This window comes from Elephas maximus, chromosome 22 (genome assembly GCF_024166365.1).
Source record: "Elephas maximus indicus isolate mEleMax1 chromosome 22, mEleMax1 primary haplotype, whole genome shotgun sequence".
NCBI lineage: Eukaryota > Metazoa > Chordata > Mammalia > Proboscidea > Elephantidae > Elephas > Elephas maximus.
The window spans coordinates 60,840,906-60,855,004 of record NC_064840.1 but is presented as its reverse complement, the minus strand read 5'-3'; the positions used below and the strand labels follow the sequence as shown (position 1 = coordinate 60,855,004).

At 33.9% G+C, this 14,099-nt stretch overlaps 1 protein-coding gene across 1 annotated transcript in view; it reads right to left on the bottom strand.

The window, feature by feature from the left end:
- The window catches only part of LOC126065482 (disintegrin and metalloproteinase domain-containing protein 2-like), a 113,959-nt gene that overhangs the window by 64,042 nt on the left and 35,818 nt on the right, over nucleotides 1-14,099 (bottom strand). The window contains exons 8-11 of the mRNA XM_049865503.1: nucleotides 12,775-12,831; nucleotides 6,316-6,387; nucleotides 5,713-5,879; nucleotides 4,316-4,397 (exon numbers count right to left, since the gene is read on the bottom strand). Coding sequence (XP_049721460.1) covers nucleotides 4,316-4,397; nucleotides 5,713-5,879; nucleotides 6,316-6,387; nucleotides 12,775-12,831 — 378 coding nt within the window. The remainder of the gene's footprint in view (nucleotides 1-4,315; nucleotides 4,398-5,712; nucleotides 5,880-6,315; nucleotides 6,388-12,774; nucleotides 12,832-14,099) is intronic.

Below are 14,099 nucleotides of genomic sequence, written 5' to 3'. Positions count from 1 at the left end.
CAACTTAGCCTCGCACTCTAGATCTCAGAAAAATCTCTATTGCATATTTCTGTCAACTTGGGACAAAAGTTCTGCTCCACAGAGTCAGGTGGAGAATAATATCTAGATATCAAACTGCTTCTCAAGTAGTTGATAAACTGTTTTCCTTATTAGCTTTCCAAGCCTTTATTCCAGTTCCTGAATTACTTGTTAATGCCCTACCTTAAGACTTCTGGGAATCCTGTGAAGCAAATTAGGATATAGGTTTCCCAGGTCAAAGTTTTACAGCTGTTGACTCCTCTCTGTCCTTGTGCATTTATATCTTTTAAAAAAAAAAAAAAATCCCTTTCTACAGGTTCAGGATAGTTTTGGGAGGAAGTAAAATAAGATACAATCATTTGATCTACTATAGTCATGTGACATACAATGTTCCTTCGGGTAACATTTGACTGCATATATCTCCGTGGTCCCATAAGATTGTAACAGAGTTCAGAAATCCTCACCAGAGAATAGGGTGTAGTGGACGTAAGTAGAGGTAATGAATGCAACAGCTTGCTGCACCCAACACCTGTATCTCATGCTTCTTGTATACAAAGGGATTGTGCTGCTGATATATAACGGTAAGGTACGTATATAACCTATAATACATACGTCTTGATAGTCATAATAAATGCCTATGTTACTGGCTTATTATGTATTGTACTGTACTTTCTATCTCTATTTTAATGTGAACTTTCTCTACTTAGAAATAAAACATTTACCGTATAACGGTCTATGTGTTGACTTGCAGGCAGCAGTATCCAATCTCATGTATCGTGTGTCTTGAGTGTTGTAGCGATATCTCTCTGTTTAATTTTCTCTTGAAAATATCACTGTAAAGTGCATCATGGCTCCCAAATGCAGCAAAACCAGTGCCAGTGACAGCAGCAGTATCCCATATAGCTTTGCTAAGTATATAATAATGGCGTTTGTACAATATCCAAATCACATCACGTCGTATTTCACAGAACGTATCTTTAAGCAATGCATGACTATATCGTGAACTGGAAACAATCTCTTGTATTATATTTTTCTGTATGATATATGTATCTTAGAGGGGTATGTTATTATTTTCCCTGAAGTTAATTACAAGTTGCTTCATATATTTTTGAGACATTATTATTAGGTACATATATGTTTATGCTAGATATTTCTTCTTGTTGTAGTGATAATTTAAGGAGGTTTGTACTTGGTTGCTATTTATGATGTGTTTTACTATAAACTCTGCTTTGTTATATTTACTTCTTGATTCTTATTTGACTGGAATATATTTTGCCATTTTATATTCAACTTGACTTTGTCCTTTTACATAAAGGACTAAATATTTGAAACATTTTCACTTTTAAATCAATCAGAGAATCTCTTATTTGGTAAGTCTAACCAATTACATTTACATAATTGCTGTTACATTAGGATATATTTAAACCTTTTAACTTGATATTTTCTACTCATTTTACTTTAAATTACTGTTATGCTTTTTTCCGTTGGCTATATTTACATTTCTTCCACTGCATTGTTAAACAGTGTACTTTTGTTCTTACTATTTGTACTTAATTTCCATACTCATTTCATACGCTTCTACTTTTTTCTAAAACTTATCAATACCTATACCGTTTGAGAACACGAGTGGTAGCATGCATTCGTGTCATTTCTCTCTCCTTTACCCCTCAGCACACCATCACAGAACATGAATTTTGGTTTGCTATAAATATACTTATATCTACCACCACTACCAGCCCAGACTCAGATATTTTTAAGATGACAATAAAATTCATAAATATTTTTCATTTTCCTTGTCATAACTCTTGTCATAATTCATGGATTTAAGTCCTTTCTACAAATATGTTTTCAAAGTGAGTCTTTCCTTGGCCATTGTTTTAAGGCCTTGTATACCTATACCTGAGAGTATTTTTATTGTACCTTATTTTTGAATAAAAGGAACCTGGATGGTGCACATGGCTTGCAACTGGCTGCTAACCTAAAAATTGGTGGTGCAAACTGACCCAGCAGCTCTGAGGAAGAAAGTCCTGGCAAACTGCTTCCATAAAGATTATAGCCAGAAAACCCTTATAGAGCAGTGCCACTCTGGAACACGTGAGGTTTCCATCAGGTGAGGGTTGATCCAATAGCTAACAACAACATATTTGAGTAAAAAAAATTATTGTATTTAAATTGTGCCTTCTAAGTAATTTTCCTTCAATACTTTTTGTGGTTTTTCTGTCTATAGAATTCTTCTTCCTTATTATAAGATTTTCCTTGTTTTGGAAACAAAGCTATTTTTCTTCATATTTGATGTTTTTCTTTTCATTGTTGATATACATATTTATCCATTCTTTCTGACCTTCTATGTGCCCTCTTCTTCTGAAAATTTGCTTTTGTGCCTTTCTGCAAGATGTTGCAGCATGAGGCACCATGGTGAGACTGCAGGAGGGGTTTCCTGGAATAGGCACCTTGTTGATCTAGCAGTGGCTGGAGACAGTGTTCTATGAATCCTGTGAAATTTTTCAGGATTATCCCTTCAAAAATTTTCTTGCGTCTTTTCAATTTTTATTTCCTTTACTATTAGTAACCAGATATTAGCACTTGGGTTGTGGCTTCCTCTATAAACTTTTAGGTAGGAGTAGCATTGGACGGGTATAGTCCCTAGATTGTATTCCATAGCCCTGGGGGAATAGATGGGGGTAATGGTGGGTGTTTAAACATTACAGGGCTGAGTTTCAATCTTTTCTTCCCCAACATGTCACTTCTGTGCCCACTGGCTGCTGCTCATTTTTCCAATGAAAGGTCAGGCAATGGATTTTCCCAAAGAAGTGTGAGGAATAGAAAGAAAATTAGAAAAGTTTCTCCCCAAGTATTCCCCTAACTGCAGAGAATGCTGTGCTCTGGTCATAAGCCACCAGCTTTCCATAACCCATGGTATCTCCTTCCTCTTAGTAGCTAGCCTGCTTTCCGATAGCCTGATTTCCACTCTCCTCTTTGTTAATCAGTGAAGGTACTTTTCCATGTGAGAGTGTTATGGTCTTTCAGTGTTGCATCCGACTGGTTAAGTTAGCCAAATTCCAGCTTTTGAGGTTAAATAAATTACTTGCCCATAAATATAAGCCACATTTTCCAAACTATGATTTATTAATTATAAAGACAAAATTTTGTCTCCATTCGATTGCTTCGTCTGTATATCTTTAAATGGTTCATATTTGTTAACTGAATTCATTGCTTCTTGCAAACTCTAGAAGACATTTTAAAGACACAGACAAAAAATGCCAAGTTCCATTTGTCAAAATAACCATAGCATTATGAAACAGTTCCAAAAAACATACCAATTTTGAGTGCACCAACATTTACTGCTAATTAGGACATAAAACTGAAAATCTCACATTCGGTCCAGTTTTTCTCCATCATGCCCTGTCTTAGGCTGGGTTCTCTAAAGAAGCAAAACCAGGGAAGTGTATATATACAGAGAGAGAAATTTATCTCAAAGAAATGGCTCATGCAGTTCTAGAAGCTGGCAAGTCCCAATTTCATGGGTCAGGCATCAGCCTGGAGGCTTCCCCTGACCCATGCAGCTACAGGGGCTGACAAACCCAAGATGGGCAGGCCATTGGCTCAAGTCCCCAAAACCAGAGGTCAGATGTGAGCCAAATGCAGGATCCAGAGCAAGCAGGCAAACTTGTCAGAACATCCATATATACATATTGGATGCAGGCCACACCCCTGAGGAAACACCCCTTGTAACTGACTGGCTGATCACATCATGGAAGATGACTACGTTATCCTATAGCTGTCAAACTACATCATTACATAACTGCAAAACCACTGAGAATCATGGCCCAGCCAAGCTGACACACAACCCTGAAGCATTTCAAGGTAAATGATAGACACTTTTAAAAAGTTGCATTTTAATCTAGTTCAGGATTACAATACTGACATAAAAAAGGTAAAAAAAAAAAATCTATGCTTCAAATTAAAGTAAAATAATTATTCAATACTAAAATTATGAAGAATTGATGAGAACATGATATAAAACTTAAGTAGAACAGAATCCTTAAAAATAACAACTTTCTAAAAAAGGAGAAGTTGAACATATGAGAGTAAAAATTATAAAAATTTTTATGGGTACAGAGTCAAATGAGAACTTATATTTCAAACATTTCCATCAGCAGCAGAGAAATAGATTGCTAGAATCGTAATGCAAATAGTATACTTAGAAAAAATAAAATAAGGAAACCTTTAACCATATATTAATCTATACAGCATTCTATCTATACATCTTAGCCGGGCAAATTAAACCATACCATACCAGAGCAACACCTCCTCCGTACTTGCTATCACACATCTTCCCTTGAAAGGTCGCACCAACATAATCTGAGTTTTCTCTGTAACTTAAGTTTAAAGAGGCATCAGAATTTAAGTTTAAAAAAGCATCAGAATTTTTTAAAACCAAGAGTTCTTTAAAACAAGAATTTTGTAAAGCCAAGCCTAGTTAATATGAAATTTCTTAAGATGATTTTAAATTTTGCGTATTTATATTAATCTAAAAGATATTTCCACCTAACATTAATGTAGCAAAGAATAGGGAGTGACTAAATGCTTCTCCTTCTTTTAAAAATGATAAAATAAATTTAAAAATAAATAACAGGAAATATGTTTTCATATGAACCTAGAAAATAATGCAGATTTAATTTTTCTGTAGTGTTTTTTAAAGTAAAAGAAAGAAATTCAATAAGTTCAATATAATCAAGGAATGAAAGCCTTTAAAATTAAAAACCTAAGGAAATGCGGTTGATAACTGGGCAGAGTCACCCTATGGACTAAATTCTCCCCTTAATCAGATGGAGTTAGCCAGCTAGAGCCATGTATGGCTTATTTATGGGAACGATACTAAGAAAGATTAGAAACATATACATATTCAACTGTACATAGGTAACTATATGTATTTATATAATAAGAAGGATTAGAAACATATATATGCGTATATATATATTTATGGGAAAGATAGATTAGAAACATATAATACTTATTACCTTTCCCATAAATAAATACATATATTTATGTTTCTAATCCTTATTTTATACATATATCTAATCCACATTTTTTTTTATATATATACATATGTTTCTAATCCTTCTTATTATATAAATACATATAATTGTCGATGTACAATTGAATATGTATAATACATGCACATATTAAAATAAAATTCAGGCTGAATATTGATAAAAAAGAAACAAAAAGCTTATTAAATAGAAATAGAGAATTACATATTAAAAATATAGTGCAGTGTGAATATGTTATGACAGAGGCATTAAAATACACCTTAACGTTTTCATATATTTGTTGTTTTAATTTGGGCAACAAACTAGAAGAAAGCCAAATTGACTATATTTATGGAATTCAAGGATATTTCTTCAGGTAGATTTTACTAGTTTTACAAACAGTTAGGGACATTTAACGATACATCACATTCTGGTAACAAGATTGAGAGAATGAGCTTTACCTACACACCAATAAATAGAATGATATCATTAATTCCATTATAATACTTTGTTAAAAAAAATAAAATTCGCACTATGTTATATGTCAGGAAAAAATGGCACATGATCCCTACCCCCTCAGGACTATCAGCAGTCAGAAATTAGAAAAGGCATGGCTATGTTCTTTGTATAAGCTTTAGTAATGCTAAGATATTATGCTTACACAAGTAAAAATGCCACGTCATGTGGACGCAAAACAAGATAAGATCTTTTCCATGTTAAAAATCTGTGTAATAACTCATTAGCATCTCCAGCAGTCGAAATTTTATTTTCATCTATCCAAAGCTCCAATGAAGATAGAATTACTGTAACATTAAATGAAGTAAAAATCTAAAATGGAAGACATACGGACAATATGTTCAAACATTACGGTTTATATAGATTTGGGAATATACTTAGGAATATTAAGACTATATTGATAACGAATATTTAACAACTAAACTGTAGGTCAGATTGGATCTTTCTTAAGTATATTTGTAAGTAAAAAAGTACCACTAGTAGTACAAGTAACATTTAACAATTTTAAATGTTTTCACTTAAGCTTGGCTTGTGCCAAGTGTTTCATGTAATTAAATTCTTACAACTTAATTAGGTATATGGTATTATTATTTCCATTTTACAAATAAGAAAACTAAAACTTAAAATGGTTATGTAATTTGTCCAATTTCACTAAAGATTTATGTTCTGGCAATGTCATTAAGATAAGCTGTAGTAGTTCTTTAAGTAACACAAACAAATAAAAAGGCCCTAAAAAGCAAATACTTACAGCATTGATCAACCCAATCAACTGGAAAATTTTTTCAGTGACAATAGCTGTGTCAGAGCCCATGTGATCATACTGAAAAATATAATTACTTTTAGATCTAAATGTATATTATTTATTATTTATTTATTGCTATTCTTCTGTTTAATATTGTGAAATATGATACTGATTAAATTACTAACATATTAGTTCTTACACAATATTATTTCATTATTAACGAAATCATATAATACCAAGTACTGTGGAAAATTAGAAAATATTTAAAAACACACACACACACACACACAAAACCCAAAAACTACAAACCAGGCATAAGTTTACTATCAATTTATTAATTAAAAATAACATTTTTGAAAAAAAAGCTCTAAATTATAATATTTAAATGTTAAAATACGTATTTTCCAACGGTAAAATCTTAAACCAGAAAGACTATAGGTTGAACACACCTATTCAAAGCCATGCCTGCCTGAAACTTCATTAAAACAATTAAATTAAGTATCAATAGAAAGATGAAAGCTCCAAGAAAAAAAAAATACGAAACAAAATTTGGAAACAGAAAAATATGTGTATCCAAGATACCTGAATCATCAATTCACCCAGCAAACCCTAAAATACTTGGGAATTGGCCATGTCAGCTTCTCTGAAAGGGAGAGAAAATGGCGCTAAGAAGAGGTGGATTGATTTAAAGCTTGTTCAAGAAGTAGTTAAGTAAGACAGAACTTCCTGAATGGTTATGTGAATGGTTCCATTTATATAACATTCTCGACAAAATTATAGAAATGCAGACTGACTTCTGGTTTCCAGAGGTCAGGGAAAGACAAGTAAGGGGAAGTGAGCATGGCTGTAAAAATATAACACAAGAGATCCTTGGGGTGATGGAATTGTTCTGTATCTTGACTGCATCGGTGTCAATATCCTGGTTTTAACACTGAAGTATAGAATTTTCAGATGTAACAAATGGAGAAAAATTGCTTAAGAGGCACACAGGGTCCCCCTGTAGTATTTCTTACAACTGCATATGCAGTGACCTCATGAACACACAGTTATTTCAAAGCAAAAAGGTTAATTAAAAAAATTAAAGGACTAAAGAAAAACAAAGAATTAATATAGTATTAGAAAACACCCATTTATGACAAAAGGATGTAATAGAGGAAGAATAGACAAAGTAGTTATGAAACACGCAGAAAACAAAAATTAAAATGGCAGACATAATTAAAAACCTGTAATAGCATTAAATGTAACTAGATTACGTAATCCAAGCAGAAGTCTGAGATTTTCAGACTTGTTTAAGAAAACACACACACAAACAAACAACAAAAATAAAACCATGAGAAACAACTGTATACTGTTTACAGGTGACGCTTCAGTACGCGACTTTCAATAATAGCTAAAACTACTAGACAAAAATCAAAACATAGAACATGATCCAGAAATAGACTATCTACTAGGCCATAAAGCAAGCCTCATGAAGTTAAAAGAATTGACAAAATATGAAGTACGATATCTGGCCACAATGAAATTAAAAACAAACAAAAGAAACATGTTTGGGAAATTCAAAATATGTAGCATCTAAACAACATACTTGTAAATAATCAATGATCAAAGAAGAAATCACAGGAGAAATTAGAAAATACTATAAGATTAATGAAAATCAAAACACTTCATTCCAAGTGGTTAACCTTTGATAGCAGTAAACTGTTATAAGTTACACACACACACACACACACACACACACACGTATATACAGAAGCAGAGAGACTACTAAGAAAACTATACAAAGTGATGTACTCAAAAGCTGTATAAATAATTTAAGAAAAAATCAAAAAATGTTAAAGTAACCCACGGGAAGGTAATATAAAAGACAGAAAAGCAAAACAGACAGAACAAACAGAAAAAAATACAACAAAGTGGCAGATTTTAGCCCTAACATATCAATAATTATTTTAAATATAATGGTTTAAATACATCTATTAAAAGTCAGAAATAGGTAGAGTAGACTAAAAAACAAAATAACACAAACTCCAAGGCCCAACTGTAACTGTATGCAGTTTCAAAGAAACTAACTTTGAATATAATAATACAGGTAGGTTGAAAGTAAAAGGATGAAAAAGACATACCATGACATTTTTAATTAAAGGAAAGCAAGAATATCAGACATCATTATCAATATCAGATAAAACAGACATCAAAGCAAAAAATTTACCATAGACAGAGAGGGACATTACAGAAAGATAAAAGAACCAATCCACCAAGTGGTCATAATGATTCTAAATATGTATGTACCAACAGCAGAACTTCACAACACATGAATTGAAAACCAATACAGCTGTTACAGCTGAAAGCAGAAAAAGACAAATCCACAATTATATTTGGGGACTCCAACAGGCTACTGTCAGCACCTGAAAGAAATACAAGACAGAAAACCAGCAGGGATATAGAAGAACTGAATAACTCAATCAACTAATCAACTAGCAGGATCTAATTAACATTTATAGAACACTCCACCCAACAAAAGGGGAATACACGTTCTATTCAAGTGTCCATAGGATACTCAACAAGACAGACCAAGTCCCCAACTTCTAAAAATCAATCAATACAATACTTTCAATTAATAAGATAAATGACCAAAAACATCTCAATGGACACAGAAAACTCATCTCATGTAATCCAATGCCTATTCATGATCAAAATTATCAATACACTTACAATCTGATAAAAGGCTTTTATGAAAAAACTGCAAGTCATATCACACGGATTAAAGAATATTGCTTTCTTACACACATTTGGACAAAAACAAGAATCTCTTCTCTGTCGACTCCTGTTCAAACGTTGTACTGGGTGCCTAGCAACGGCAATAATTAAAAATAAATAAATAAAAGGAAGAAACAGCATCCAGGTGGAGAAGGTTAAAATAAATCCATCTTTTTTTTTTCATTACATGATCCTGTATGTGGAAAATCCTGTGGAATAGTCATATACATACACATACATACATGCATTCACAACTATTAGAAGTAACAATTTTAGGAAAGTCACAGGAAATAAAAATATCAATTTAATTTCTCTATACTAGTAATTTTTTTATACTAGAAATGAACAACCCAAAAATAAAATTAGAAAAACATATCCATTTACAGTGGAATCAAAAGAAGAAGTTAGAAATAAATTTAACAAAAATGGCAAGACTTACACATAGAGAAACTACTAACCGTTGCTGAGAAAACTCAAAGAAGATATAAATAAAAGGAGAGATGTATCATGATCATGTATTGGAAGATTTAAAATTGTTAACACTAAAGCCCTCCCCAAATCAATCAATAGATTTAACACAATCCCTATCAAAATGCCAGCATCCTTTTTTGGGGAACATTACACTTTTAAATTTTTTAAATATTTTTCAGAAATTTAAAGGATACAGAATAGCTAAGTCATTGTAGTACTGACCTAGTGATAGACACACCGACGAGTGGAAGAGAATTCAGATTCCAGAAATAAATTCTTACATTGATTGTAAATTTATTGGCAAAGCACGAAAGCATTTCCTTGGGGAAATGCACTAAACAAGGGGCGCAGTGGGCAAATCCCACATTTATTGTTAACTTTGTGGTAAGGATCAGCGTGAATCCTACTCCCACCTGGAAATGGATCCAGTCCTCACCTACCCCATTTTCATCCTTGTAGTCAGTTGCCAAAGCAGCCCTCTCTCTCGCTCTCTGACCCCAGCCACCCATAGCTGGGTCATAGCTCATGGGTTAGAAGAACTCATATTTTCAGTTCAGCTGCCCCTGCAGCCTATCTTAGGCCGGATTCTCTACAGAAGCAAAACCAGTTAAGGGTATAAAAAAATATAGAGAGAAATTCATATCAAGGAAATGGCTCACACAGTTGTAGAGGCTGGAATGTCCCAAGTTCGTAGGTCAGGACAGAGGGCCCTCCTGATTCACATAGCCACAGAGGTTGGTGAACCTAAGATCAGCAAGTCAGAGAGCAGGGTTCTTGCTCATAGGCTGTGAAGATTGATGAATCCCAAGATTGGCAGGCAAGACCACAGGTAAGCTGCCAGTTCAAGTCCCAAGAACTGGAGGTCAGATGAATAGCAGCCAGCTGCAGGATCCAGAGTGAGGAAAAGCCCACGAGCCTTGCCACTTATATTCGATGCAGGTCACATGCCCAAGGTACTCCCTTTAAACTGATTGGCTACTCACTACAGGTCCCATCATGAGGTGATCACATTATATCAAATCTCATGGAAGTAATCACAACATCATACAACTTGAACAACTGAGAATCATGGCCCAGCCAAGGTAACACACCACCTTAACCATCACACAGCCCTTTTCCGATTTAGCCACCCCGAGCTAAGTCAGACCTTACAAGTTAGGACTCTGTCCTTCAGACTGCCAAATAGGCAAATGCCAGCTCCTGCAAGCTCACTTCCTTGTACATTCATTAACTCCTTGGAACAGCTCGCAGAATTCACACAGAGTATGTATATGTTACCCATTACGATAACCAGAAAGGGTACAATCTAAGAGACACGTAGGGCATGATCTGGAAAAGGTCACTTCAGGAGGTTTCTGTTGTCCAAATGGACAACTGCCCACCCATCCTGAGAGTAGATGCTCTTGCCAATCCAGGAAACCTCAGGCACTTCTGTATTCAGGGCCTTTTATTGGCTTCATTGCATGGTCTTGATTGGGGCCTCACTGCATAGTCATGATTGATTGAAACAGTGAATATGCATGATTGATTGCATCATGCCCTACTCCCTTCCTAGTGTTAGCTCACCAGGTGTGGTCTCTGTAGGCCCACCCATTTGCAAATGTTGCCTGGTGGTTTTAGAAGACAAAGACGCTTCAATTACTTGGGACAATCCAAGGGCTATCTTTCAGGAAGCAGAGACAAAATCCAAATTGAGTTCTTTATCTCACAGGAAATGATGATATTTTCAACAAATGGTGCTGTTACAATTAGATAGCTACATGCAAAAAGATGAATTTAGAACCTTATCACACATTATACACTGGAATTAACTTATAATGGATCATAAATCTTAACATAAGAGCTAAAACTATAAAGGTTTTACAAGAAAACATAGGATGAACAGAAAACATTTTCATAAACTTGAGTTAGGCAAACGTATCTTAGATATGACATGAAAAAAACCCTTAAAGATAAAATTAATAAGTTTGACTTCATCCAAATTAAAACTATTGTGCTTAAAAATACACCATGAAAAAATAACAAGGCAAGCCAGAGACTGGGAGAAAATATTTGCAAATTATATACCTGGTGAAGGAATTGTAAACAGAATATATCAAAAAACATTCACAGCTCAATATTAAGAAGACAAAAAACAAAGTTAAGAAGCGAGCAAAATATTTGAATAGACATTACACCAAAGAAGATAAATGCATGGCTAACATGCACATGAAAATATGCTCAATATCATTAGTCATTAGAGAAATGTAAATTAAAGTCACAATCAGATACCACTACGTATCTACTAAAATGGCTATAAACAAAAGGACAGTGAATAATTGAGACTCTCATATATCACTGGTGGGAATGGAAAATGCTACTTATATTGGAAAACATTTTGGCCACTGTGGACAAGTCCAGCTTCCAGCAAAGAGCTTCTAACACAAAATATGAAATGACTAGACAGGTGAATAAAATGTTTAACATTGAATGACGGTGCCAAAACAAGTAGGTGATAATGAAAAGTCTATGTTGAGGCTAAAATCTTAAGATAAAATTTTAATATGATCAAAAGAAAGACAAAGATTTTACATTCATGAAACAAAAACAGTAAGTTCTTAAAATGAGGGGGCATGCATTGTGAAATTCCAAAATATGAGCAAACTACATAGATTTGAGATGATAAGATCGGAAAGCTTCCCACAGAATGGGGGGGGGGGACAGTCAAGACGGACGACAAAATAAAAAAGATAATGAAATTATTTCAGGAACTCCAAATTTTAAATAATTGGACTCCATTTTACGGAGATACTCTGAAAGAAATACATTTCAGGAATGATCCCTCCCTGAAATAGTTTTTTTTTTTTTCCTCCCACCCAACAAAAACATTTATTAACGTAAAGCTCTAATTTCCTCTTTATATAATGTAAATAATGTCAGGCATTACTTTTAAAATTTAAAAAAAGTGCTAGGATACATATCATAAATGTCTATAATGGCTCTAAAATAAAACTACTTCTAAATATTACTAAGAAACTATCCTAAAGGTAATAATTATTTTTATTTAAAATTTCCATAAAATTAAGAGTAAGAAGTTTGATTGCCAATTTACTGCTGATACTAAAAGTTTAAAATGCTTAAAGCAGAGCCAAAACAAAAATTATCATTGCTTCTCTGTTAAAACTTAGTTCCAAATATTTTTGAAAAACTCTCATTGCTAATATAAGTGATACAAGACAAAAAAAATCAGAAGATACTTACCAATTTTTTTTCAACTACAACATGCATTTCTATAAACCGAGAGAAATCTGATACTGGCTGAAAAAAACAAACACACATACACCTTCGTGTCAAAATTAAAGAATTCCTTAAATAAATTAATGTATATCAGTACTGTTAATGACTTAATGTTGAAAAATAAGACCTTCCATATAGAAATGGGGAAACCCTGGTGGCATAGTGGTTAAGTGCTACAGTTGCTAACCAAGAGGTCGGCAGTTCAAATCCTCCAGGCACTCCTTGGAAACTCTATGGGGCAGTTCTATTCTGCCCTATAAGGTCGCTATGAGTCGGAATCGACTGGACGGCAGCGGTTTTTTTTTTTTTTTAATATAGAAATGGAGCCCTGGTGGTACAGTGGTTAAGAGCTTGGCTGTTAGCTAAAAGGTCGGCAGTTCGAATCCACCAGCTGCTTCTTGGAAACTCTATGGGGAAGTTCTACTCTGTCCAATCCAGTATAAGTCGGAATTGACTCAATGGCAACAGGAAAAAAAATACAGAAAAACAACCAGATGTTATAACCAAAGCTAGGTATCACAGAATCCTTTTAATAATGATTTCCTTATTTCTTTCGTCAGATCTTCGACACCTAATTGCCTTAATTGACTCAAAAAAATAACTTTTTTCTACCTTCCATTCTCTGCATTCTTACTGGTATTGGGCTAGTCACATTATTCTCTTTTCTGAAGAAAACCTCCCATCATCCTCCAAATACAAAATGTGTGTAGTTCCAATAGCTTAATGATGCCATTATTGCAATACTGTGTGTTATAGTCACACTTATGGCCCTGAAAGAGTAGTGATAATTCCCTGTGGGATTTCTTCTGAAGGGTGATGTTATTCCTGGTTTAAATCAACTTCGAAAAAGGTCAGCAACAGAGTCAAAATGACTGACTTTCTTAAGCTGGACCACAAATGTCTAATGCCAGGGATTCTGGATGCTGGGTATGGTGTCACCCATTTAGACTACAGTAGTTAAAGGCACAGATGCTGGAGCCAGGCCAGATGGGATCTGAACTCTGGGATAACTTCTCTGTGACTTAGCTTCAGCTGAAAAACGGAGAGTAAGTAAAAATTGTTGTATTATTAATAACTGTTAGCTATTTTTATTATTATTACATGAAGGTAATCTAAGACTAACATACTAGGGAAAAATTGTAAGAGACCTATCAGGGTTTGTAAACACACTGACACTCTAGCATGGATAATTCAAAATAGTCACTAAAATAAAATAGCATCTACAAATACTGGACAAAGCTCTAGAAGCAGATAAAGAGAATCAAAATTCAAAAACTTGACAAAAAACT